The following is a 25,311-nucleotide window of genomic DNA, read 5'->3' as shown; positions in this document are numbered from 1 at the left end:
CCGGGTGCAGTCTGGATGTGTCAGTCATCCATATTATTTTTCTTTTCTGTTTTTTTTAAATGACCCCGGAGTCTGACACGTCCGTGTTGTGTCTGACACATCCGTGTTGTGGCTTGGCCCCAATTTGCCCGAGCACAAGGGGTGTCGAAACGAGGCCCATCGTCTCCGATCGCGTCGGTAAGTGCGTCACAGCAGCTTGGCTCCATGATTTTGCACTCGGCATGCACGCCTATTAGCTCGCTTCGGGGCGTGCTGCGACCAACACGTCCGCGGCGCGACTGTTATTTGACTGTTGGAATGCCCAGATGCTGGGGGCTGTGGACCCTCCCCACTCGGTGGGCGCAGGAATTCTCCGACCGCAGACATTGATGACGATTTGATGATGATCGTAGATGAATGTCAGAGCGAGCTAGGGACCAAGTAGGTATTCTCTGCCATAGCTGTGGGTGAAGGTGCACTGGCACCAACAATAGTGAAGTGTATCTTGCCCCGAATTTCTTCGGCCAGCCGACGAATTGTATCGATTTGAGAGAACACCCATTGAGATGCTATCTTTCCAGAATGCAATCGCATCACATCGGCCCGACTAATATGCATCTGGACATCCTCCTGGGGGATCTCGATAATCGATCTGCCAATGCTTGAGTAGATATGTCTATTGTACGGCGCAAACTGAAGTTGGGCAATATAGGCAGAGAAAAATGACATAATATCTTCATGATTCATTTCTGGACAGTAGCGGCTGAGGTATCTATTGTAGATAAGTCTTGCGGCATCTGACACGAACCCAATGAACTCAAGGACTTCGACGCCCTCTGCCATGATGAAAGAAAAAGAAGGGTAAACAAGGCACTATAGCCACATGAGACAAAGAAGGGAGTTGAAAGATAAAAGCAAGTAGGTGGGAAGTGAGAGAAGGAAGAAGAGTGGTACCAAGGTGCTATTTATAGGGCTGGTCCTAGTAGTAATTGACCATGGTCATACCAAAAATCATGACGAAATTTATTCTAATGACTAGGTAGTATATAAGCTAGCAGGAAATATTATAATAAAAAGGGAAACATTCGATCTAGGTCATCCAACTCGAATACCGATTTCGATAGCTAGTAAAAGATAATCGGAAAGAGGCTAAGAAAGAGATATTAACAAACAAAGAACAGAGGAATTGAATACATTGCTTAAAACTAGTCGTTCTGGTTCTTGTCAGACTTTTATTGCCTTAGTACAAGGCTGCTCTTCTCTTACTATTCTAGCTTATTGATAGCCTTAAGAGGCATTCTACTCAACCAGTAGATCACTTTGAAGAGACGAATCAAATATTAGTCACCAAAAGAAAACCTACATAGACATATACTGACTCAGAGACTCTCAGCACCTTCCTAAGTATAGATATCTTTATGGGCACGCTTGATCGCATCTGCGCCCTTCTCAGCCACCATGTAAACCGAGTTCTGGATTCGACAGTCAGGAATGACAGGAATCACAGAAGCATCCACGACTCGGAGATTCTTGATCCCATGGACCTTAAGATTGGGATCCACCACGCCCTGTTGAATGTTCTTCGACAGGCGTGCAGTGCCGCAAGGATGGAATGAGGTCTGCGAGCGGTCCAGGACAGTCCGTTTCATCATCTCGTCGTCGTGTAATGGCATCACCCAAGGATATTCGTCCAAAATGATGTCCTTGAACCCATCCCCATTCTTCAAGACATCATAGGCGTATCTGATACCCTCTCGAATGGCGATGACATCCAGATCGTTGTTGAAGTAGTTCAAGTTGATGTTGGGTTGCTGGAGGGGGTCTGCATTGTTCAGAGTGACCTCGCCAGGGTCAGAGACTGGGCGAACCAGATCGACCATCACAGTAATATAGCTCCCCTTGCTGGGAGTGGGATAATGCCACTGGAAGGCGCTGCCAAACAAACAGACGAAATCAAGCTCGAAATGAGGCTGGCCGTACGGACAAAAGGGGTCGGCTCCATTGTTGGAAGCCTTTGCGGCTCGGTACTCGGGCGATTTCTCCAGGTATTTGTCGATCCGAGGAAATCCAACCATCTCGAGGAATCCAGATCCCATCGGACCACCGTGACCCTTGGAATAAGCCGCCAGGGCTTGGTTATGCTTCGGGTTCCCCTTTCGCAAGACATAGTCGTCCATGCCGTAGCCATCCTTCACTCGAAGAACGAAGGGAACGCCCGGGTGATCCAAAAGATGCTGACCTACGTGGCGCGAGTCGACAATGACGGGAATGTTGTGTTTGGACAATTCTGGCGCAGGGCCAATTCCGCTGAGCATCAACAGCTTGGGGGTTTCAAAAACCCCCTGCGACACGATCACTTCACGGGTAGCGAAGAAGTTCAGTTCCTGCCCCGAGGCCGTGATCACAGTAGCACCCTTGCAAGTGCGATCGGCATCGTCAATAATCAAGCGCTTCGAATGCACCTCGGGGAGAATGGTGATGTTTGGCCTGTCGGTAACACACAGGAAACTCCCAGAGCGGCGGCCCTTGTAAATCGAATTGACACTGTGCGTCAGGCCAACCATTTTGCCATCAAAGACATTCTCGTTGATCGGCTGGCCAGTGGACTTCCAGGCCTTGGTAAGGAGATCCCGGAATGGCTGCATCTCGGGGATCAGTTCAGAGTGGGCAATCGGGATCGGACCACCTTGACCGATCTTCTTGAGATCCGCTGAGTAGGCCTTCTCATCGTCATGATAAGTGGCACTCTTTCGAAGATAGGGAACAAGCGGATCCCACGTCCACTCCTTCCCGCCATATTCTTCCCACATATCATAGGTACCCTTGGATCCGGGGACCCAGGTGAAATAGTTCAGGGAGGAACTACCACCGAGGGCTTTTCCACGGGTGTTGGGCTTCTCGACGCGCTCGTAGTCGTCGCGCTTGATCATCGTTGTCTTATAGGCCCAGTCGTACTGGCTGTTCCGGAGGTCCATTGCCTCTGCCGGGGTTCTGATCTCCTCGATGTCCTTGGAGTTGCCAACTCCAGCTTCAAGAACTAGAACCTTGACATTGGGGTTCTCAGCAAGTCGGCCAGCCACAAGGTTGCCAGCGGTGCCACCGCCAACCACAATGAAGTCAAAGCGGGCGTTGGCCTGTACATGCGGAGACATCTTCAGGAGAAGGTACGAAAGTGCTTCGAAAGTTCAGAGAGAAAAATATAATGATAATTAGATGTTCTGAGTCCATACGCCGTTGTATTTCACGGGGTTTATATATGTCAAGCGGATCACCGCTTTGGAAGACTTAGACCAGTCCACAGGAGCGATTTCCGACCAACCCTCTCTTTTCACGTCATCGACTCGGAGCTAGCGGAGTATGCATCACCATATCAGTGAGAGCATGTAAATTGGCTGAAAATAGCTCACCGTTGAATTTCTTGAAAGAAGGACTTCCTACGAATCGGGTCTGATTGGCGTACTAGTTGTTCCGTATTGGGATATTGAAGTGTACGATGCAGGAGACGAGTCTCATACGTCAGATCCCATTCATACTATTGTCTCAACCTCAATTGAGCTACTGGACTGGTAGTGCATCCACTTTCGCTACGAGAAACCTTTGCTGTATGCTCCATAATTGGAGAGGAGAAGCGAAACCGCGGTCATAATGGACTTGCAAGTAATGTGGCTTCACGCATGAGACCACTAGTTTTACTCCAGTTAGAGAAGATGAATTTACTTTTACTTCCATGCGGGAAGTCAATGTTTTTCTGGTTAAAATGGTTGGTGAACGAGGAAGTGGAATCAGCCCTATACAGTAGTAGTACGGGACTGGGCTCAGCTGCCCATTGTGGGAATTGCGGAGTAATCTGTATAGATAGGGGAAAAGCACAAGGTCTAGACAAATAAATCAAAGAAATTTGATGGTCCAATTATTATAATTTCTGAGTTCCATGCATATAGGCGTGATATAAATCGCTCAGCACCAGGTTGAATCGGCCATCACCGCATGTGGGTCCGGGAAGATATCCATGGATTAACACAGCCCAGATTGGGTAATGGTATTTGGCCAATAATATACTTCTTACTAATTATATCGGGTGGTCGATATCATGACTATCGACATTGTTTGGTTGCCATCTGCGTCAACTTGCAGGGTCAAGGCCTATGATTGTTCTTGTCTGTCGTTGATCCATACGAACTCAGCTCTCAGAACACACAATCATGATGACATGAAGGGGTCGAAATCCCACAGTGGATCATTTATAGTATCCTGCCAATTACTGTCGTTGTAATTCAAAAGGCTTTAATCAGACATGAGAGGGGATCTCTGTAGATGAAAAGTATATAAGCACCTCAGAGATATGCTAGCAAAATGATTTCGTAGACATAACTCGTCTTTGTCAAGTGTTATTAACTCAAATCATTCTTCAAACGGTCTATTTCGTCAAAATGGACAAGTACTACACCTTAGCGGAGGGTTAGTTAAAATATCCCAACTTGATTCACGATTTCATCTGTTCTCTGACCCTGGATAGGCTGCCCCTTTGCCAGCAACAACACTGCAGTTCTGATGAGAAACCGCGCTGGAGGAGGGCTGGGCTTACTTCAAGACACCCACCTCATTGAGACACTGGCCCATTTCTCCAGAGAAAGAATCCCAGAGCGGTAAGCACCTTCTGGAAAACCCCCGTTCTTTCAACATCCATTGACTTGTGTGTTTTTACCAGGGTCGTCCACGCCAAAGCTGTCGGGTATGAATAATTTAAATAACACAGTCCCATTGCCATCATCGAGGTTGACATATCCTGCAGAGCGTACGGCGAATTCGAAGCCACTCGTGATTGCAGCGATTTCACTTCCGCCAGCTTCCTCAACAGTACCGGAAAAAAGACGCCTGTGCTGCTCCGAGTGTCAACGGTAGGCCCAGAGGCCGGATCTGCTGATACCTCTCGAGATGTGCATGGGTGGGCAATGAAGTTCTATACCGATGAGGGTAATCTGGACTGGGTGTTCAACAACACAGTAAGTTGATCACTCTGACTATTGGAACTTGCTACGTAAACAACGCGTTCTAACTTAAATTAACACTCAAGCCTGTTTTCTTCATCCGTGATCCCATCAAATTTCCATCCCTGAATCGATCTCACAAGAGACATCCTCAGACCCACCTACCTGATGCGAACATGGTAAGTCTCTATCTTGATAAATCATTTATGAGCAAGTCGACTTACACCCTCCAGTTCTGGGAGTATGGTGTTCTCCTCATTTTTGAGGGTCGCAAGCAATTCTAACTTGATTTAGCTTCCATGTCGGCAACCCAGAAGGCATGCATGAGCTTCTACATCTTTTCAGTGATCGTGGCACTCCCAAGTCAATTCGCCATATGAATGCATACAGTGGGCACACTTACAAGTTTACCCAGCCCGTGGGTACCAAATTAGCCTAATACAAGGGACAGGCCTTGGCTTACTGACTACAATGTCTGTCTAGGACGGATCATTCAAATACGCCAAGATTCACATCAAAACAACGCAGGGAGTAAAGAACTTCACCAGGGAAGAAGCAACCAGAGTCGCGGGCGAAAACCCAGATTATTTGATCCAGGACATGTTTGAGGCAATTGAAAAGAGTAGCTATCCTGTGTGGAATGTCTATGTCCAATTGATGAGCCCCGAGCAGGCCGAGAGATATCGGTGGAATATCTTTGATATGACAAAGGTTTGGCCACATGAGGATTTCCCACTGCAGCAAATCGGCCGCTTGACCATGAACCGGAACGTGAGTCTATTCAATCAGCAGCAGGAAAATGGTGTGTTCGAATTCTGACCCAATAATCAACAGCCTCGGAACTACTTCACGGATATTGAGCAAGCTGCATTTTCTCCATCGACCATGGTACCTGGTCTCGCTGCCTCTGCTGATCCTGGTAAGGAACATGATTGAACAAAAGAAAGACCTGTTTCCTGAGAAATGTAGACTAATTATCACTATTAATTTTCTATAGTTCTACAAGCTCGACTTTTTGCGTACCCAGATGCTGCCCGGTATCGACTAGGCGTGAACTACCAACAGCTTCCGACCAATGCCGCAAAGGCGTCTGTCTATTGCCCCTTCCAGAGAGACGGAAAGATGAGATTTGACGGCAACTATGGCGCAGACCCCAATTATGTGGGCTCCTCGCTTCAACCGACCAGATTCTATCCCGAAGTAAAAGGGATAAATGCCGCGGTGTTGAGCCTGCACACTGAACACGAGAAATGGGCCGGGGAGATTGTGTCCTATACAAGCCACGTCACCGACGAGGACTTTGTGCAGCCTGCGGCATTGTGGGATGTCATCGGCCGTGACCCCGGTCACCAGGATCGGCTTGTTGGAAATGTTGCTGCCCACCTGAAGGGTGTGAACAGCGCTGAGCTGCGCTCAGAAGTATATGGTACGTATACTGTCTTTTTTCTATCGAAAGCCAAAGCATGGAAATGGAGTTTGAAATCTCGGCGCTGATATGGGAAAAGGTCTTTTTGCCCGGATTAACCCCGATCTTGGATCAAGGGTACAGCAGGCGACTGAGGCGGCAAAGAAGGATTCTTAAAAATGTGGTAATACTTCTCAATCGCTTCATGTGTGGTTTATCGCTCTCTCCTGCACCAGCATTGAAACATTCTTTAGACTCCTTAGGAGTGTTTCACACCGAGACCAGAATCATACATTCCCTTTTGGGTGTTTTCGCGTACATATGATGACTACAGAGTAGCAAGACTAGTAAGAGGCGGATAACAAATTAAGAAAGCAGCAAAGATTTGATGGATGACTATAGTAGAATGATTTCCCTCAGAGAATCCTTGGCTGCTAGCCTCTATAGTCCGTGGAATTACCAGTCTCCTACTTCCAGCATACAGAACAAAAAAGGTAATACTAACAACGAGCTCTTATTGGACCAATACTTGTACTACAGTTGGCAATGTGGAGCCACATACACGCCCATCGACTCGATGACGTAGATCAAAGGGGCCCGAAATCTGAGAAAAACAAAGGCCGTGAGCAGCCAGCACATCAGCACGACATGGCACACATATATAAAGTATTGGGTTATCTGGATTCTACCACCCAAACCATCTGATCCAATATTGGGAACTCTGAATCCCTAACACGGACCCACGGACACGTTCCTCAATCAATCTGATAATGCCTGGAGGTCTGTTGGCTATCTAACTAACCTCATATCTTCCAACCGTGCTGATATATTTATAGACACTCAAAAAGCCCCTGAGAATAAGATGTCCTTTATGGCGAAAATCTTTGAACATCATCAGGACCATGGCCAGGACAATACTTCCCAGGGCGGCAATAAGGATGAGGCGTTCGGCCACCAGAGCCACTTGAGAACCTTGGAAAAGGATTTGAAAAAGGATGAGGAGGGTATAAGGAAGTACTATCAAGAAGATAAGACCCTAGAGGAAGAAGGAAAGACTTATGGGGGGTTGATGTGATTTTGCTTCAGTCTAGATGCATCAACATCCTCAGTTTGCCAATAGCTCGCGGAAATCAAGAATAAATCATGGAATGTGAAGGTTATTTTTTCATGTCAGATTTATATTGCTATGTTTATCGAACTTCGAGGTTGCTTCAATGCCCACGCACAGTAGATAATAGCGAATCGGGTGTCCATCCATCGTCGATCAAAGCCATGTTTCCCCGGTCCCCCAATGAGTAGAATAAATTGAGAAGACACTTTTCAACTCCTCGGCGTGCCTCCAAGCTCAGCATGCTAAGGACCTTGACTAACTCCACAACGTAATTGACCTTGAAGTCCCCAATGCCGTATAATTGCACAAGAATCTGACAGAGAGTGGAGCGCAAGTTGCGAACGGACTGGCTCCATGCATCCTGAGATTCACTCAAAGCGCTATCCAGCATAGTCAAGGTGTTGAATGCTGGTGTTTGAGAAGTGCTTTCGTATAGAGGGGAAATCGACTCCTGCAATATGACACCGATTGAGAAGAGGCATGTCAACATTTCATCTTCCAGTTCGGAGACATATGTCTCGACAGAAGTGCTCTCGAGGCAAAGCTGCAGATTGTGTCGTAACAGTTCAACTGCAGTGTGAACAGATGGAAAGATTGACAACCCGATTCTATGGAAAGATCCCATGAAGGTCCGCATATCTTGGATAAATGATATTAACCAAAGACAGCGGACTTTTTGGATGTCGAGAGACAGAAGGATCGGATGGGCAATTGGGGATTGGGATGGAAGGCGAGATATCTCCTCGAGATTATTCGTGGACTCAAGCCATGATGGCTGTGACATCAAAGAGACACTGTAATTGATGTCAGTACTGCGAGCACAATATGGGTATAAAAGACAACCCGAATTGGGATTGACATACAGGTAGACCACAAGCTCTAAGCGCCAGTTATCACGCAGCTCTTCAACGCCACCCTTGGCTTCGATCATTCTCTGTAAGCCGTCACGGTGAATTTTCCACTCCGCAACGGTGCCCCAATATCTCTAGATACAGCATCGTCAGATATGTTGCAAAGAAAAGCAGACGCGTAGGTCCATCGGTTTTGAGATACGTACCTCGAACGTGAGAAGACGAATAATGGCGGCAAAAGCGTCATCACTCAGCTCTGTTTTTGGATCAACAAGCCAACAGCGCAGGATCCTCAATGCCTCGGCTTTAAACCTCAAGGCATCAGAGGACTTTGTGCCTCGTTGTGGACATGTTCCGGCATAGAGATGAGCTAGATGGGCAGCAGAATGTGCCATAACGCAATTGAAAGATGACGGATTCGACAGATCCAAGGGAAACCAAACATCCCTCATTGGATTGAAATCGGCAGCATCCAGATCTTCGAACATCATCGCTGCATGAGTGCTTATCCCTGGTACCCAGTAAGCCGCCATTTCATGGACACTGCTCTCTCTGGTTGTTAAACGTACAATGGTGGAGCAATTTCTGATGTTGGCTTGTAAGAGGAACAGGGCATGTTTGAAATGGGTCAGGTCTGGAAGGAGAAAAAGTGCGGCTCAGGCCAGACAAAAGCTGGGTAGCGACACTGGGATATTGCTCCCTGTTTTGATCTGAATTGCCTTGGTGCCCGTCCGGGGAACCATCTGTAAGGGCATCATGGGATTGAGAGGTATCTTCATTCAGCTCCGAACGCGAGACAAGTGTCCGGGATTTTCGTCTAGAGTGCGATTTGGCCTCTCGCCTGCGTCCATGCCGCTGTTTCCAGTGCTCACGCATCGCATGGCTCCGAGCTTGCGAGTGGCTATTTTCGGCCACGAAAACAAAATTGGGTGTCCCGCTAGAGGAACTAGAGTCGCGCTGAGACATGGTTCTTTTTTGGTTGACCTTGAGATTGACGAGAAGTTCTGTCAAGTTTCTGTGCAGGATAAGTGTGAGTGGCAATTGTGAGCCGAAGCTGAGTAGTCCTACGCCAAAGCCCACGCATACGCTGACTAAAACCTGCCCCGATTTGCCCAGGTGCCAAATCGGCAAGAGGCATTGATACCGGAGGTTTTAAGCATTTACGTGATAGATCCACCCGAGTCATGACTGGGGAAACACGAGTAAACCATGGGAAACTCCCAGTTACATATGCCCTAATGCGGTTTGGCAAAATTGCGAGTTGCGGGCTATAGAAACAATCTGGAATAGTAGTATACATTTAGAATGATGCAGGGAGATATGATCGCGCCACTATCGCTTGCCAGTAAACACCTTCCTCTGGCGCAAATGGCTGTTCACGAGATTCTCCACGCTGCCACGGCTGTGCTTGTGTTGTCTGGAAAAGGGAGAATCAGTAAAGGGCGCGAAATTGGAGAAGGTTTTCTGGGGGGGAGCCGAGCAGTTCGAGCACAAACCTCATGTAGTACAGCCGGGCTCTTCTCGTCTTCCTCTGGGATCGCTGAATGATTTCCACACTTTGCACATTGGGACTGAATGTCTTCACCGACATCTCAACGGGAACCCGAGTGAGTTCATTTCGCAGTAGAACTGAAGTGTCCACACCGCGGAGCCGAATGCTCAAAACCACGCCGTTGAAAGGGTCCCCGTTCTTGAAGGTGACCCGGACAATATCGCCCGGCTTCACACTTCGTGGGTTTCGCCGGTAGTCAAAAAGTGCCTTCCGTTCGCCATTGGGATCGAGAACGGCCATTTGCGATTGGGCGACATGGGCAACAGGATCTTTGCATACGGCGCGGCTGGACGGCGGGGGCGGGTAGACCTTCATCTTCTTGGGCGCTGTTCCCAGAAACCCGGTTAGCAAACACACAAAACTCGATCATAAGTGAAGAAAGTGCCGGGAACATACCCTGCTCAGGTTGCAGGCGGATCGGTATTTGGGATCGGAATTGCTGGGGGAGATTCTGAGGGAAAGGAATCGGCTCGGGCTTTTTGGAATACACGGTCGAGATAAATCGGCTGCTGAGATGCATTGGCGAAAACTTGGGAGTCCTCATCAGCGACCTCAGACAGCCCAGCTGCCGCATGGCTGGTAGGGCGGCCATGGTGATGTCGATGGGAGAGTTGAAGTCGGAGTTGAAGTTTTGGACGGATCCGGCAGAATTTCTGCCAAGACGCCAACGCGATTCTTTTCTCTCCGCGAACTCACCACCGCTCGTTGTTCGCCCTTTCGCGACTGCGACCGAGAGAGAATTGCTGGTGTTCACGGTCCCAGTTTGCTGCAATTTCTTCGCGCAGTCCTCGTCGCAAACAATGGCGCAAGCCGTGGGCAGGCTTTTTCGCTGGCGGGGCACCGGGTTGCTGCGGCCATCGGTGCTTCAATCGTCACAAGTTCGGAGCTATGCCTCGAAAACAAGTAAATTGTTTCTTCTGCAACTGCTCTTTCAAGAATGTGTCCATTAACAAAATATTTGGTTCTAGCAATCCCGACCTTCTCCTCGACCTCCTCTCCCGAACTCGACCAAGCCCTCGACCGATTCCGACAAGATCTCTTCATACCTCACGGCCTTCCTCGGCAACAGCGATTGAGCATGCTCAAGAAAAGGCATGCCAAGAGGTTGGAGAATGAACCAGTTACCGTGTTCCTCAATGGCGAGGAATCGTACACCTTTCGACACATGGACCACGCCGACCTGCCATCGAAACAGGATGCAGTGAATGTCCTCCAAATGATCAAATCTCCGAGCGACTTTAAAAACCTCATCCCCTTCTTGAGAGGACTCCACATGTCGAATATTTCTCTTTCGCCCAATCGCTGGGAGTATCTGATCCGCAAAGCCGCAAAGGTTGACAAGCTCTCACTCATTATCGAGTGCGCACGGCAGAGCGAACGCACTGGTCTGACTCTTAAGGACAAGGGTATTGTTCGACGCCTATTCTTTGAAATCCACCGGGTAGCACAGGAGGCGAACTTCGAGGGCGAGAAGGCCAGCCACGCTCTCGGTCTGGCGAAACATGCGGTCGATCTGATGGACGCCCCGCAGCACGCAGTCAAAGACCCCGAACAAGACCCGAAGTGCCAGCCCTTTGTAATCGGTACACTTCTGGAGCTCAGTGCCGCTCGTGCGTTGAACGAACTTGGTGGCCAAGACGAAGGAAGCCTAGTCCTGAACTATGCGCAGAAGCTGATTGCATCCTGGCCCCGGGGCCACTTCCAGAACAATGTCTCGAAACCTGTGCAAATCGATGAGAGACTGCAGGAAAATCTCGCCATCTACAATGGTATCCAGATGACTCTTCTGGTCAATGGCATTGCCCTTGAAAAACCAGTTTACAACTTCTTCAAGGGACGCGTCGGCCAGCTCAAGGATGTGTTGAAGAACCAGCTTGAAAAGTGTGGCTCAGAAGCGGAGCAGTCCGGTTATACAAGCAATCTGCTTGGCCGGTCTCTGTTGAAGATTTAAAGTTCTTCATTGCCTGGCCGTTGGCTGAGCCCACTAGGATGTATATTATTGTTTTCTTGATATAGTCGGAGCCGTGTACTTGATAAAATGCATGTATTTCCTGCCACATGTGAACCCGCGAAGTGCTAGTTGGAAGTATACACATAGTCAACGCATTCTGGCAACAGCACCGAGTTAATGTTCCAATCTGTTCTGGAATTCCGAGAATGCACGCCCGAGACCCGGACACTGGGTATTCTTTTGGCTTCATCCATGTAAAATGCTCAAGAGCACAGCTCCAGAGTGTTGTCGTTGCTAATGCGCCCCCGAGCAGGCAAGGTAGTGTTGCCACCAACAACAGCAGGACCAGACACCGTAATCTAAAAAAAAATTATATATGTCAAAATTCAAGTGATAGACATGTAGAAGACAGAAGGAAATGCATCGCGCTTACCTGGCCCTCAACTAACCCATCAGACTCCGTGTCCTCGGCGATATTGGTCAAAGTGACCTCTGTGCTACTCAGTGGGGCACCGAAGTGGCTGAGACCACCGACATTGCGGTAGTCAAAGATGTTGGTTTGGGCAATTGCACCAGCAACCCCGGGTCCTGTCAACGCATATAAAATGCGGGCCCCGGTGAAGACTCTCAGATCGGTCAATTGCTGGGTAGAGAGGCGGGCCTCAGGGCTGGCATCAATGCGATGGGAAATGCAAAGGAGACGAAGATTGTCCAGAGACAGCTCAGCAGTCGGGCCGATCCGGGCGAGTTGGCTGAAAATATTGCGGGTTGGCATGTTTCCTGCTTCCAGAGTCCGTGCCTGAAGCCAGCGTCCAAAACAAGAAATAATTCCGGTGTGCGGCTCCATAATTCGGTCGTGGTAGTCAGACATGGTGCGCGAGGAAGCAACGATAATTGTAGGCGACACACCAACTGTGGCCAGAGCAAAGTCGACCTTCTCTCCGGCGACAGAGTTCAACGCAATCGATGCATTGGCGAATAAGGCAGCCATGATCTGACAAAGCGGGTAAGATCGAGAAAGGGAGTCTATCGACAAAACAATGTCATTCGGGTTCACGCGTTGGGTACGAGGCAGTGCACTCAAGGCACCGGTAGCAGACACTAGATTCTAGGGTCATAATCAGTAATCTACCGCGTAAATATGTCAGCCACCCCAGGAAGCTCACCTCGGGCTTGAAATCGATAAACTCGCCGGACTCTGAGGAAGAAGGCCAAACGGTGTTCACAGCCGGAGTCGGGATCTTTGGATCGTAGGCAGGGACATCCAGTCCACTCAGGTCTTTGCCTTCCTCAATCAGCTCATGCCATACGGCCACCTTCAAACTGCCCTTGACGTCCTCGGGAACCTCGTTCCAATCCATGTGTCGGTTGCCATACTTAGCAACCCAAACGACGATCGACAGCTGCTTGTTACCCTTAGTGACCAAAGACAGATCAAGAGAGCCCGCCTCGGCAATGAGAGCATCTGCGTTAGCCTTTTGGAGATGCGCTGACAATGTCTCCGGGGGAAGATTGTGGGGCACAATGATCGTTTTGTATCCGTAAAAGGCACCCGCTATACCAGCGATTAGCCAAGGCATGCACACTAGAAGTGAGGTTCTTACCGAAGATTGCAGCAAGCAGCTCCACTGAATCTGTCAGGCAGACAGCCACCGTCTTGACTCCGGATTTCTGTAGATGACGACCAATGACATTGATCTCCTGGGTAACCTGATCCAGCGAGTGTTCGATGGCCTTCTTGCCCAAAACAGTGTAGATCTTGCCCTGCTTTCCAGAAGGTGATCCATCTTCATTTAATGCCCCACGCACAGCAGTCTTCCAGATATCGCGCAGATCACCTCGTCTGCCTCCGGTCCATTTGGGTGCTCCGGGATCTTTGACATTCAATCCGAGGCGAAGTGGGAAGCCATGGGGCGTTTCCAGGGCTCGGTAAGTAGCTGACTCGCCGTGTTGCCGGACGGGAGCTGGGGTAGACTGACGAGCGAGCAGGAATGGGTGCACATCGGGGTCCTTGGACGCAATCACCATATACACCGCAAAGGCACCAAGGATTGTAGCGAGGACCGTTGTGTAGAGGTTCCATTCGGCCAGCACATCAGCTACCATGGCATCAAGTCTCTCCAAGAAGGTGTCGGCCATCTTGGTGAGTTTTCTAGCAAGTGGAGTTTGAATGAGGAAGTGTCAACAATCGTGGACCGGCGATGACGTTGGAGATCATTGGTGGGGGGGCCCGGGTCAACCATAGCCCGGATAAACTCCGCGCAGTCTGCGTCGACACTCCTTCACCCCCCAGCCTCCCCGATCACCAAAACACTCGCAATGCTTTGAGTCTACTCCTTGGAGTCCCCAAGCTATGCCGGCGCCTTTGTGATCCGTTTTGTCAAATCTTTCTCCTCCCAGGTAAGTCCCGCTCGAATCCTTTACAAGGTAAGTCCAATCTGTTCGCGTCCTGTCCATGAATGGCACCGTAAATAACACGAGACTCCAGTTTTTGTCCCCTCTATCCCCCTTTTTTTCTGTCCTCAAATCCTCGATACTCGATTACTCGAGCGATTCTACCGACGCGACCAATGGCAACCCAGTCGCTTCCCTCCACCCCTAAGGCTGCATCAGCACCAGCACCCACCCCCGAGGGGTCCCAGACTCCAGGCAAGTGGCGTCATCCTCAGCTGAGCGAGGTGGTTCGACGGCAGAATGCCGCTACGTTCGGCGATGCGAACTTGAGAAAGTTGTTGTGGAATGGCACGGCCTTCATGATCATTTGGGCCTTCGGAAACACACTCAAGGCATAGTGAGTAGATGAGGCCGATGATGCTCCACGAGGGTTACTGACAGCCTTGGATCAGCTCGCGTCAAATTTTTGATGGCCCCGTTCTTCACGAGCTCTCAGCGTTGGCTCTTCAATTGTTCTTTACTTTCAACATCCTAATGGCGTTGTATCCCCTCTTCCGACCGAAGGACGACCTTTCCGATATTCCACTCACTCCTACTCAACGCGCTCTTCTTGGCTTGGATCCTACAGCGACGCCACCGCTGACACCAGGAACAACCTATGTCACCCCGCCCAGATATCGGCTGTCCACGTCGCGGAAGGCCAGCCCTGTCAGCATGCCGAGTTCCTCTCCGTTGTCTGCAAGTGCCAGCTTCTCCGAGCGACGAGTTTCTTCAGGAACACCTTTCTCGCCCGCCTCCAGTCCATTGCTCCATAAGGCAGTGTCGAACGGAGGCCGTGAGACTGGTCGAAGACAGAGCTTTGGGTCATCGTCGCCTCTCGCGCGAAGGTCTTCGTTTGGGGAGTCCAGCATGGGTCCAAGTACACCTTCTCCACTTGGAGGCAAGCGTGTGAGCTTGGGATTGAGTAACAAGTGGCTTTACGAGAGAAGCAGGAGGCTTTCTGCTAGCAACGGGGCCCTCTGAATGCTTTTCCCCCCCTCTCTTTTCTGGTTTGGTTTGGCAAATTTGCAACTGGGTGTAGATCATGGCTTCATAGCGACCCTCTTTATAATACATTACAAGGATACCTAGAATAATAGTTTTCAGAAACACTGTAGATTCTCTAGGGATGTAGATGTTGATCGGTCTGGGGGGGCCCCATCCGCGTTGGCCAAGAACCTCGCCTGCGGCAGCAACGTCAACATCCAACACGCTTGGCACGCAGCCATCTCTCGTGTCAACCTCATCCCCGGGCTTTGTCACTCTACTATATGCAGCCTCTAACGCCGTGATCGTGTCTTCTCGTCAGAAATGGGGGCCTCGGAGTCAAAGCTTGTCTTCAAGCAGGGCATCTTCCGCCTCTCCGAGGAACAGGAGATCCCCGCCGACAACGCCTACTGGGCCAGGGTATGTTCCAGGCATGAATGATTCGAGTGGTATAGGCGCAAGATGTCTAGACATTAACTCATTCTGGCAGTTCTGGGAACTTCCTGAATCATCCGAAGACGTCTTCAGTCTATTCACCTCGGCCGACATCCGGCGCACGCGCGATCATGCCTTATTGAACTTCGAAACCCTCCTCCTTTCAGTCATCTCTCGCCTTATCGTTCTGAAAAACCATCCGTCGTTTCCGGACCCGGATCTTGCGCCCGACCGTGATGCGCTCAACTGCATTCGTGTCCTCACCCGTCTCCTCCCCTTTGTCTACGAAGCTGAGCACCTGGAGGATTGGGAGCAGAAGTTCTTCTGGGCGCGCCGGAAGAAGAAGACCAGACAGGCCCAGATTTCCGGAGAAGTTCTCTTTGACGAAGCGCAGGTGGAGGACCAACACGAGCGGACTTCGCCCCGCGCGGAGGACTATGAAGATGCGAAACCTCTGGCCGAGGAGTTGATCGACACCTTGTTCGATCTGCTCTTCTTCGCCGATTTGACTATCCCCAAACTTCCGACTGCCAAGAGCAAAATATCATATTCCATTTGGCAAAGCGGCGTCGGCTGCAACACTGCAATGGGATCCAACAAAACTTTGGAGAACAACCGGTGTGAGATTCTGCGACTGCTGCTTACGATGACCGGAAAGGCCATGTACATGCCCTCCAGTGAGTTCGCGGCCCCTACGTACATCGATATGACTTGATAGACTGACTGTTCTAGATACACTGCCCGTGCAAGGCGTTCAGGCCATTACCTACATCACGACTTGTCAGGACAAGCAGGCTGTATTGAGCCTTCTCTGCTCTCTTCTTAACACGGTATGCATATTTCTGTCGATGATTAATTCACAGCTGACTCGAGATAGGCCATGAAGTATAACCCGGCGGCGTGGAGGGTGCCATATGATCATGTTGTCTGGAAAGACCCGAAACAGATCCTCGTGATCTATTGCCTACAATTACTTCTTGTTCTTCTCCTGTATCCGATTCCCGAAGACGGCCGGGGCAGTCCGCCCAAAAACTTCTATCGTCATTACTTTGGGCGATTGCATAGACCCCAGGACTTCCAGTTCCTTGTGGATGGCATGACCAGGATATTGAACCAGCCTGTATGTGGTCCCTTTGAACGCTCTGGGCATTTGTGTATTGACAGTTTCAAACAGATGCAAGCCACGAGTTCCTATCTACCTGGGAGCCAACGATCGGTGAAATGGGCGCCCGAGATGCTTGTTCTCTTCTGGGAGACCCTGCAATGCAACAAACGGTTCAAGGCATTCATCATTGATTCGAATCGCTCACATGATTTCCTCATCCTTTGTACCTTCTATGCAATGGAGTACAGACTGGATGTGTCGAAGCAAGGCGTGGTCCGAATGTGCATCTTTATACTTCAGACGATGAGCGCGGAGCCCACATTTGGCACGAGCTTGAACCTCAAGTTTGAAGCCCAGGAAACTTTGCCCCAGTCAATACGGCTCCCTCGATTCCGAGGCTCTTATGCCGACTTTTTGATCATAGTTCGTCTTTCCTAGCCCCTGACAGAGCCCAAGTCTCGAGTACTGACTTAAACAGTCGATCCATACACTTATGACCACGAGCAAAGGGAAGCTGGACACAGTCTATCCCGCGCTTTTGATTATCCTCAACAACATCGCCCCTCGCATTGAACACATCTCGCCAAGTGCCAGCTCCAAGGTCATCCAACTCTTCTCGTTAATGTCTGCGCCCAGTTTCTTGTTGGCGAATGAAACCAACCATACCCTTCTCGCATCGCTACTCGACTTCATCAATGCTGTCGTCGAGCACAAGTTCACTGGTATATTCTCTATAATGAGACCCATATCATTTGGCCAGTCATTCTAATTTTTGTCCCAGAAAATCCGTACCTCGTTTACGCTATACTCAAGTATAAACAGCGGTTTGAAGCTGTGCGAGCTTTCACTCTTGAGAGTGGTCAGCAAGAGATTGAGCGTCAGAATGAAAAAAGAAAAGCCAGCGAAACAGACACCAGCCCAACGCTCTCGCACTCCGAGGAGGATTCCCACACTCCTCCTGGGGCCAGGTCTCCTTTGACTCGGATTCCTGAAGAGAACAGCCCTTTCGCAATTGGTGACGAATCCGATGATGAAAGAGAAGGGCAGCACACTCCATCTCAATCGCCTTTCGTTCAGACCTCGCGCCGGCCCTCGGTGTCGTCCGTCGTAGACGAGAATAATCCACAGCAGCCGCGCGGAATGACTGAAAAAGCGCGAGGCAAGATGCCCGCAGGACGGCCATCATTTTCCCGACAAAATAGTATGACCAGCCAGACCAGCTTGTCTGCTTTGATCACGGCTCCCTCAGGTGGTTTCACGCCGACTGTCTCTTGGGTAAGCATATCACCAAGCCCCATGAACCCCATTCTGGATCTTTCCCGTGCTAATGATGTCTTTCTAGCTCGAATCCTGGTTGCCCGAGCTGCCACTGCACACCATCCTCACTATCATATCTGCCATCGAACCCCACATTCCCGAATCTGCCCTCCAAGCTAGTTCCAGCCCTGATGCTCGGACCCTGGTCACCAATCTCCCATCCTTTGCCGAGGAGCCCCAGGTCAAAAGTATCATCTCGGATCCCACTCCGGTGCGAGTGCAGTCATTTGAGTGGTCTGCGCTTTCCATGGGCTGGTACGAATCGCTGCTTTGGGGATTCATTTTCTCCAGCGAGATGGTCGTCGGCACCGCCGCGGGAGCGACCCCTGGTACCGTGGGCGTCTGGAATGGCACCGCAATCCGGCTGTTCAAGGTCCAGGAGGCAGCCGCGCAGGGTCCCACGCTGCTTGCCCCCAAGGGCGCGGTTGACGCTGTTGGTACCAATCTTGTGCAGCGTATCGGAAACCTCGGTCTTCGAGGCCGCAATTCAATATCCCAAGAGCCTCCGAATGGTGCTCCCCCGAGCGTGCGGGAGGTTTAGCGGGGGATGGGACATGGATCCAAATGTACATAGCGCACAACTGCACGATATGAATTCCGTCTCTTTTTTTTTCAAGGTTATTATATTTCCGGTTTCACGCGATCATATCATGTATTCCTATCAATCATAAACTCATACATTTTGAATAGTGAAGTACCATGTTGGACTTGAAAATAACGGGGGTGAAGCTGTCGCACGTGCCGGGCCCGCGTTCCGCGTTGGCTCCGTCAATCTCCCGCTCGACTGATTCAAGTTCCTCCCAATTCACTCCGCGCCTGCGTTCCCCATAAGCTATGGTCGCCTTATCATTACTTGTGGCGATGGCCGTGGCCTTTTTAGCAGGCCCGAGCCCAGTCTTTGGTGCAATTACCCCCAGCCTCCAGAGCATCCTAAAGAATACCCATGGCAGCATGGAGTATGGGTATCCAACGGATATAACTCGGGATATTTCTCCTGTGTGTCTCCTTTTTTTGTTATTGCTTAGGCGACGTTGTCAATAATGTGACCGACGAGGACAGCAATCGCAAGAACACAAAGCTAATGTGGCCATGTTTAGATTCCTGTTCATTCTCATAAGTCAGCGCGTCTCGCACAAGAGCTCGGCCATTGACCCACACTGACTATCCAACAGTGATTATTGGAGAGATGAGCCATTCTATACCGGTATGCAATCTGACTTTTTCTTCTTCAAGTGGCTCTTCTGTACTCACACCTCCCTTATCCAGGTTTGGCAAAGGGCTGTATGTCCACCGAAGCCGATGTCTGGCTATACAACGATACCCTCTATGTTCGTGTTCAGGATGTCTCTTGTCTCATTAATATCCCTTGACTAATTTGAACAGGTCGGGCACCATGAATCGGCTTTGACCGAGGACCGAACACTCGAGTCTCTCTATATTAAACCGATCCTAGATATTCTGGCGCGTCAAAATCCGGACAGTCCGTTTATAACCTTGCCTACCAAGAAGTGAGTATCATCCCGGTGAGAAACTAATGGGCAACTGCTAAAGTCTGGACTCCACAGCGGTGTTTGGGATACAGACCCCGAGCAAACGCTCTACTTTTTCATTGACGTGAAAACCTCGGGGCATGAAACTTTCGAGGCCGTCATCAAAGCTCTCGAGCCTCTTCGCGAAAAGGGATACCTGACCAGCGTGACGAATGGCAAAACCGTCACCAATGGACCAGTCACCATCATTGCCACGGGAGAAACTCCGCTTGAGATGGTTACCCAGGTTCCAGACCGGGACTACTTCTTTGACGCGCCTCTCGGGGAGCTCACGGACAAGCGATATGCTGACATCACGGCCGCAGTATCGCCTATCGCATCTACGGATTTCGAGAAAGCTGTCGGCAAAGTCAAGCCCGACACCAGCCCCGTCTTGACAGATGCACAGCTCAAATCTCTCCAGAGCCAAATTGCCGCAGCAAATGAACGCGGTATTGGTGCCAGATATTGGAACACACCGAGCTTCCCTGTCCGGAAACGGAATCTGATCTGGAGGGCTCTTCTCCAAGAGGGTGTCATGCTGCTCAATGCAGACGATTTGGATGCCGTGAATGCATTTTTCTGAGGATATATCACTTCGATCTCTTGGACCCTTATATTATGTTATTTTGGGTAATTAGAACTACGGCGTTCATGTCTCGACACTGTTCTGTCAAACCTTGTTTTTATTGATTGAAAAGCCATGTACTGGTTGCCTCTGACATAATACAGTATCTATCCCCGTATTTCATGCAGCGTACCCATCTTTTTCTTGTTTCCTCGGGTGTTTCTTTTGAGACACCCACACAAGTGGCCGCTTGAAACTCCGCTCAACTCACGCGCTTCTCAGACATGAGCGGCACTTATGGGGCGAATGCTTGCCATCGATGTGGATGATTGATCGATTCGAACATCGCTCGTCTTCCTTGTTGATATGTCGGCGGCATTTGATGAACTCGCCTCCGGTTGAGTGGCCGCAGCTGTAGCGGATTTGCGCCTGCATGCAGTAGTCGAGGTTGGCGGGATCAGGCACTGGAAGGGAAGGCGGGTCTTTGGTTTTAGCCAGGAAATGTGTCAATGTGATGGAGGCTTACCCTTGCCATCGAACGTCGTGGCCGACATCACGACTGAGAAAAGTGAGCATGCAGCGAATGGTTCTATGCTTGTCGAGATAGGGAGCCCTATTGCACTGCAAGCCGGTATCACGTATCAGGAGCACTTATTCGTAGATTGTGTCTGGCCTCCTCTCTTGACTCGTGGCTCTGTTGGGATAGACTCAAGAGAGATGGGGTGGTTGAGGTTCTGATGTGTAGTAGGGAAGGTAGTTTGTGAAAAAGTTGATTGCTTTGGTGAGAGCTGAATGGATCACTAAAGAAAGCAAGTAAGAGCTGCCTCAGTCTCCCAGGCTGCGGTCATCATGGACCAGGCAAACTCCGTCGTTCTGTGCCTGCTGAATGTGGCTTTCTGATTCCTCCAGACCTGAGGTGAGCTCTCAACTTCTACTTTAATTTTTACCAGTATCACTCAAGTCTATGAGCACTACAGGACTCAAAACAGACCATTTTCACAACTTGAAGCCTTCCTCTCACTTCCCATCTACCACTCCCTTACTCGACACCATCTTATACTTGCGTACACGTGATCTCCGCCAATCTCCCGCGCTCCGCCCCGACCACCTTCCAATCGACGCGTTCTCGTTGGGTGTGCGTGAACAATGGCCGAGGATCTGGGAGATCTCTTGGCGAAGGTGCTCCCGGCCGGGGTCGAGATCACTGTCCGCCATGTATCCTCGACCCCCACTCCATCGGCAGCCCTCTTCGCCCCGGCCCCGGGGGACGCAGCCGAACCAACGTTCTGCGAAAATCATTTCCTCTCGGTCTCGATCGAATCCCCAGACGATGGCGGCGAGATCATCGTTTTTGGGCTCGAGGTGCTAGTCTACAACACGGCCCACCTGACCACCATCTTCGTTTCCAAGGCCGACTCGACCGGCTTCCTGCATCTGCTGAAGGTACCGCAGAAGGTCTCAGTTCTAAGACTTGTCTCTAACACCTTTCTCTCATTTCTTGCTCGGACGCGCCAGCGACCTGGTGTGCGTCTGGTGATCTCACTTTTTGCGCGCGCCCAGAACCAGTATCTGTTCCCCGGCAGCATCGAGAATGCCGAGAAGCACGTCTTGGACGATCGAGGCCTGATCAAGTGGTGGTGTCGGGCTGTGGACCCGATCCTCCGCGAGCATGAGGCCGAGTCTGTGTCGACGGAGACAAAGCCGCTGGACCAGACGGTCGAGGCAACCAAGGCCTCCGCCACCGCGTATCTGGTCGTCCCGGGCTGCGAGCCCTTTGAGACCCGCAGCCTCTTTCCCATCACGGCCAAGGCCGACACACCTAGTCATCGCCGGTGGCTCTCCAGCTACCCGCTCCACCAGCTGTGTCACGATCCTTCGGCTCCACCGCGTTGCTTGATCCCGCGGCTTCCAGACGATCCCAAGACGCGTTTCCTCGTGGATCTGGATGACGAGCTGCCTGAACCTGTTGAGGGTGAGGCCCTGTCTCCCAATGCCGGTCAATGGCGGAGCGTCAGATCGTTGGATCAGTTCTGGGAGATGATGTCCTTCCGGCAAGAATGCTCGTCCGGTCGACTGGTCGGCTTTCTGTGGCTGGTCATCAATCCTCCGGGTCTGATGAATTCTACTTCCATGGCGAGTCAGGCTCGTCCTTCTACTCAGACAGTCCCGCCTTCCAAGGATGCAGACGTTTCCAAGGCCACCCCCGATGAGGAGCAATCACAGAAGACATCCAGCAAAACCGAGGAACCAGATGCATCGGAAAAGAAAGAACCAGTCACAGAGGCATCTTCCGAGTCCCGTGCGGATACCACGTCTTCGTTTGACACTCACCCTGGGGTCACATCGGTGGACCTTCCCTCCAAGGGCCAATCCAACGACGCCAATCCCTTCTCCTGGCCCCAAACCGGACGCGGGCACATGGTCCTCAGCGACGCCGATTACAATAAGATGATGAACTCGCTCATGGATCATTTCTACGACCGAAAGGACGTTGTCGCCAGCACCAAGGCCCACATCGACCAGGTCGCTTCGCTCGCCGACCAGCTCACATGGGGCAAGCGGGTGGTGGGCACCAGTACGCTGGCAGAGACCAGCGCACCTCGATCTGCGGAAACCCATCAAATTCTTGATCTCGGGCTGATCCGTAAGCGAAAGAAGTCGACGAGCGAAAACAACTCGTCTGCTACGGACGGGGACCAGCCACTGCCGAGCGCGCCGGGCGACACAGCGCAGCCGGCTGGCGTCAAGATACTCAATGCCAATTTGGTTCGGAAGAAGAAAAAGACATGAATTTGGGTTTGGGCGTTTAGTTTCAAAAATAGGGGTTCGGGGAGCAGAAGGGACATTTCGGGCTTGATTTCATTATTTGCATACATCAATCGGACATGGTCGATTGTTCCTCGGATCCTCGAGGGATGAGTGTGCACTCCAGGACATTGAACCGAGTAATATCAATAGAATCCCAGATTAAGCCCGTGCATCGCAAAAGGCATATTTACTTTAATGTGTACTTTGATGTGTGCTTGATGCTGCGTTTTTCATTCCGAGTAAGTCGCTAGGCGGAGCACGGCAAAAATGCAATCCGCGCACATCCGAGCTGTTTTCCTCGTCCGCTCCCTCGTGGCATGTCCTCCTGGTCTGAGTTTATGCCGTCGCCTCCCTTCTCCCATGCTAAGCCCTAGCTCCCCGCCTCTCCTCGACATCAGATCGCCCATCGGTGATGGCGCTCTCTCCGTGTCCGTTGCGGTGGGCTGGGTCGGGCTGATCTGGTATCTTACCGTGCTGGCCGTCTGCGCCTTGGGATATTTTCAAATGTAAGGGCCTGAGATCCTTTCCTCACAATCAATTCCTCTTTGTAAGGCTAACCGATTGCACTCCCGGCGTTAGATGGAGGTATTTCTTGCAGCAGCCACGCCGGTCCCGTTTGGCGACTTCGTCCGACGCACCTCATGTCACGGCGATTCGGCCTATCAAGGGCCTTGAGCCGCACCTCTACGACTGTTTGGCTTCCAGCTTTCGACAGGACTACCCGCGCGACAAATTGACTATCTGTCTCTGCGTGTCGACGCGCGCCGACCCGGCTTATCCTACGCTCTGCAAATTAGTCGCCGACTTCCCGGAGGCCGACGCGCGTGTTTACGTCGAAGAGGAGGATCCGCTACTGCAAGAAAATGACACCAATTCCTACATGCTGGGGCCGAATCCCAAGATTCGCAATATGAGTCGGGCATACCGCGAGGCCAAGGGAGACATCATCTGGATCATCGACTGCAACGTCTGGGTCGGGAAAGGCGTCTGCGGCCGGATGGTGGATCGATTGAGCGGGACGGGCGCATCCCCAGGCAAGAAATACAAGTTTGTCCACCATCTGCCCGTCGCCGTGGATGTGACGGGGGAGAACAATCTGCTGGCCGAACGACAGGCCTTGCTGGATACCGACCCACACGCCTCGGGCTCGGAGGCGCCAGCGGCAGCAATGGAGTCCAGCCGACCTGAGGACGGGATTGAGGCCTCGCTTGCGACGGGAGGCGGTCGTCTCGAAGAGCTGTTTCTCTCCTCGGCGCACGCGAAGATGTACACGGCGATCAACACCGTTCTTATCGCGCCGTGCATCGTGGGCAAGTCCAACATGTTCCGGCGCTCGCATCTCGACTATCTGACGGGCCCGTCGCCGACCGACCCCCGTCCGCGCCATCCGGGCATCGATTTCTTCTCCGACAACATCTGCGAAGACCACCTGATCGGGGATCTTCTGTGGAGAAAGCAGGTGCGCGAGGAGGCAGAGCGTGGCGAGCGCTGGGGAAAGCACGCCATGGTCTTCGGGGATCTGGCGGTCCAGCCTGTCGCCAATATGAGCGTGCGGGCATACATGGCGCGCCGGGTGCGGTGGTTGCGCGTGCGTAAGTTCACGGTTCTACTCGCCACGCTGGTCGAGCCCGGCACCGAGTCGTTTCTGTGCTCGATCTACGGGGCCTGGGGCGTCACGGCGGCGCTAGCTCCGGCGCTCGAGCAGCGAGGGATGAACTTCGGCGCGGTCCTCGGCACCTGGACTGCGTTCTTTGGCTTGTTCGCTCTCAGCATTCTCTCGTGGATCGTGGTCGACTGGACCCTGTATATCAAACTCCATTCCGCAAAAACCGTCGAGCTCGACGAGGATACCCCGTCCTTTGCGCGGCCCCCGTGCCGCCGTTCGTCGCACACCACCCGCCGTCCCTTCCTCCACTGGTTCGCTGCCTGGCTTGGCCGCGAGCTTCTGGCCCTACCCATTTGGGTCAAGGCCGTCTACGGCGGCGTGACCGTTGTCTGGCGGGACCGCCGCTTCAAGGTCGGCTTTGATGCCAGAGTGCGCGAAATCGAGGCTGGTCCCGCGGTCCCTTTAGAGGGCTCGTACTCCACCGAGTCCACAACCAACGGCATTCCCGTGTCGCCAAAGCGAGTTGGTGGGAAGACGAGCAAAGTGCGACGTGATTGATGTTGCATGAAAAGTCAAGTGTGTCGATGCCCATAGAGACGATATCCATGATGATGTATTGTACAATATCACATTCAATAGAAAAAAAAAGAAGTAGATTGTATTAACTGGAAATGTACCATCAACTC

General features: G+C 51.3%; 14 protein-coding genes across 14 annotated transcripts; 8 read left to right on the top strand and 6 right to left on the bottom strand.

Annotated features, from left to right (window-relative positions):
* Window positions 1–399: 399 nt before the first annotated feature.
* NUU61_002106 (uncharacterized protein) lies at window positions 400–822 on the bottom strand (the record flags this gene model as incomplete). The annotated part of the gene is made up of 1 exon (XM_056652688.1): window positions 400–822. One exon carries the CDS (start codon window positions 820–822, stop codon window positions 400–402), a length of 423 nt encoding a protein of 140 aa, XP_056513755.1.
* A 557-nt stretch (window positions 823–1,379) lies between these two features.
* Window positions 1,380–3,131, bottom strand: NUU61_002105 (GMC family oxidoreductase; the record flags this gene model as incomplete). The annotated part of the gene is made up of 1 exon (XM_056652687.1): window positions 1,380–3,131. The coding sequence occupies one exon, from the start codon at window positions 3,129–3,131 to the stop codon at window positions 1,380–1,382; it is 1,752 nt and encodes a 583-aa protein (XP_056513754.1).
* A 1,236-nt stretch (window positions 3,132–4,367) lies between these two features.
* Window positions 4,368–6,461, top strand: NUU61_002104 (catalase; the record flags this gene model as incomplete). Its single annotated transcript, XM_056652686.1, has 9 exons — window positions 4,368–4,437; window positions 4,496–4,625; window positions 4,688–4,711; window positions 4,772–4,982; window positions 5,054–5,208; window positions 5,262–5,385; window positions 5,451–5,738; window positions 5,802–5,886; window positions 5,965–6,461. Coding segments are annotated over 9 exons (1,584 nt in total), but the record flags the coding sequence as incomplete, so codon positions are not given.
* A 681-nt stretch (window positions 6,462–7,142) lies between these two features.
* On the top strand, window positions 7,143–7,447 carry NUU61_002103 (uncharacterized protein; the record flags this gene model as incomplete). The annotated part of the gene is made up of 2 exons (XM_056652685.1): window positions 7,143–7,152; window positions 7,209–7,447. The coding sequence occupies 2 exons, from the start codon at window positions 7,143–7,145 to the stop codon at window positions 7,445–7,447; spliced, it is 249 nt and encodes an 82-aa protein (XP_056513752.1).
* Window positions 7,448–7,583: 136 nt separating this feature from the next.
* On the bottom strand, window positions 7,584–9,300 carry NUU61_002102 (uncharacterized protein; the record flags this gene model as incomplete). The annotated part of the gene is made up of 4 exons (XM_056652684.1): window positions 7,584–8,277; window positions 8,347–8,468; window positions 8,541–8,845; window positions 8,904–9,300. 4 exons carry the CDS (start codon window positions 9,298–9,300, stop codon window positions 7,584–7,586), a joined length of 1,518 nt encoding a protein of 505 aa, XP_056513751.1.
* Window positions 9,301–9,766: 466 nt separating this feature from the next.
* Window positions 9,767–10,478, bottom strand: NUU61_002101 (mitochondrial 54S ribosomal protein bL19m; the record flags this gene model as incomplete). The annotated part of the gene is made up of 2 exons (XM_056652683.1): window positions 9,767–10,212; window positions 10,283–10,478. 2 exons carry the CDS (start codon window positions 10,476–10,478, stop codon window positions 9,767–9,769), a joined length of 642 nt encoding a protein of 213 aa, XP_056513750.1.
* A 208-nt stretch (window positions 10,479–10,686) lies between these two features.
* NUU61_002100 (uncharacterized protein) lies at window positions 10,687–11,837 on the top strand (the record flags this gene model as incomplete). Its single annotated transcript, XM_056652682.1, has 2 exons — window positions 10,687–10,789; window positions 10,855–11,837. The coding sequence occupies 2 exons, from the start codon at window positions 10,687–10,689 to the stop codon at window positions 11,835–11,837; spliced, it is 1,086 nt and encodes a 361-aa protein (XP_056513749.1).
* A 263-nt stretch (window positions 11,838–12,100) lies between these two features.
* NUU61_002099 (uncharacterized protein) lies at window positions 12,101–13,976 on the bottom strand (the record flags this gene model as incomplete). The annotated part of the gene is made up of 4 exons (XM_056652681.1): window positions 12,101–12,196; window positions 12,271–12,945; window positions 13,004–13,392; window positions 13,442–13,976. The coding sequence occupies 4 exons, from the start codon at window positions 13,974–13,976 to the stop codon at window positions 12,101–12,103; spliced, it is 1,695 nt and encodes a 564-aa protein (XP_056513748.1).
* Window positions 13,977–14,407: 431 nt separating this feature from the next.
* Window positions 14,408–15,254, top strand: NUU61_002098 (uncharacterized protein; the record flags this gene model as incomplete). The annotated part of the gene is made up of 2 exons (XM_056652680.1): window positions 14,408–14,628; window positions 14,684–15,254. 2 exons carry the CDS (start codon window positions 14,408–14,410, stop codon window positions 15,252–15,254), a joined length of 792 nt encoding a protein of 263 aa, XP_056513747.1.
* Window positions 15,255–15,581: 327 nt separating this feature from the next.
* On the top strand, window positions 15,582–18,655 carry NUU61_002097 (Hid1 family protein; the record flags this gene model as incomplete). The annotated part of the gene is made up of 8 exons (XM_056652679.1): window positions 15,582–15,677; window positions 15,748–16,369; window positions 16,425–16,522; window positions 16,570–16,812; window positions 16,867–17,220; window positions 17,276–17,519; window positions 17,579–18,072; window positions 18,140–18,655. The coding sequence occupies 8 exons, from the start codon at window positions 15,582–15,584 to the stop codon at window positions 18,653–18,655; spliced, it is 2,667 nt and encodes an 888-aa protein (XP_056513746.1).
* Window positions 18,656–18,948: 293 nt separating this feature from the next.
* On the top strand, window positions 18,949–20,229 carry NUU61_002096 (uncharacterized protein; the record flags this gene model as incomplete). Its single annotated transcript, XM_056652678.1, has 5 exons — window positions 18,949–19,070; window positions 19,287–19,318; window positions 19,381–19,442; window positions 19,498–19,622; window positions 19,680–20,229. The coding sequence occupies 5 exons, from the start codon at window positions 18,949–18,951 to the stop codon at window positions 20,227–20,229; spliced, it is 891 nt and encodes a 296-aa protein (XP_056513745.1).
* A 249-nt stretch (window positions 20,230–20,478) lies between these two features.
* On the bottom strand, window positions 20,479–20,765 carry NUU61_002095 (uncharacterized protein; the record flags this gene model as incomplete). Its single annotated transcript, XM_056652677.1, has 2 exons — window positions 20,479–20,693; window positions 20,738–20,765. The coding sequence occupies 2 exons, from the start codon at window positions 20,763–20,765 to the stop codon at window positions 20,479–20,481; spliced, it is 243 nt and encodes an 80-aa protein (XP_056513744.1).
* Window positions 20,766–21,357: 592 nt separating this feature from the next.
* NUU61_002094 (H3 histone acetyltransferase RTT109) lies at window positions 21,358–23,001 on the top strand (the record flags this gene model as incomplete). The annotated part of the gene is made up of 1 exon (XM_056652676.1): window positions 21,358–23,001. One exon carries the CDS (start codon window positions 21,358–21,360, stop codon window positions 22,999–23,001), a length of 1,644 nt encoding a protein of 547 aa, XP_056513743.1.
* A 285-nt stretch (window positions 23,002–23,286) lies between these two features.
* On the top strand, window positions 23,287–25,183 carry NUU61_002093 (putative ceramide glucosyltransferase; the record flags this gene model as incomplete). Its single annotated transcript, XM_056652675.1, has 2 exons — window positions 23,287–23,525; window positions 23,599–25,183. The coding sequence occupies 2 exons, from the start codon at window positions 23,287–23,289 to the stop codon at window positions 25,181–25,183; spliced, it is 1,824 nt and encodes a 607-aa protein (XP_056513742.1).
* Window positions 25,184–25,311: the final 128 nt, after the last annotated feature.

Source organism: Penicillium alfredii (genome assembly GCF_028826965.1).
Source record: "Penicillium alfredii strain IBT 34128 chromosome Unknown utg000004l_segment0_segment0, whole genome shotgun sequence".
NCBI classification, from domain to species: domain Eukaryota; kingdom Fungi; phylum Ascomycota; class Eurotiomycetes; order Eurotiales; family Aspergillaceae; genus Penicillium; species Penicillium alfredii.
The sequence above is the reverse complement of the archived record's forward strand: the minus strand, read 5'-3'. Positions and strand labels throughout refer to the sequence as shown.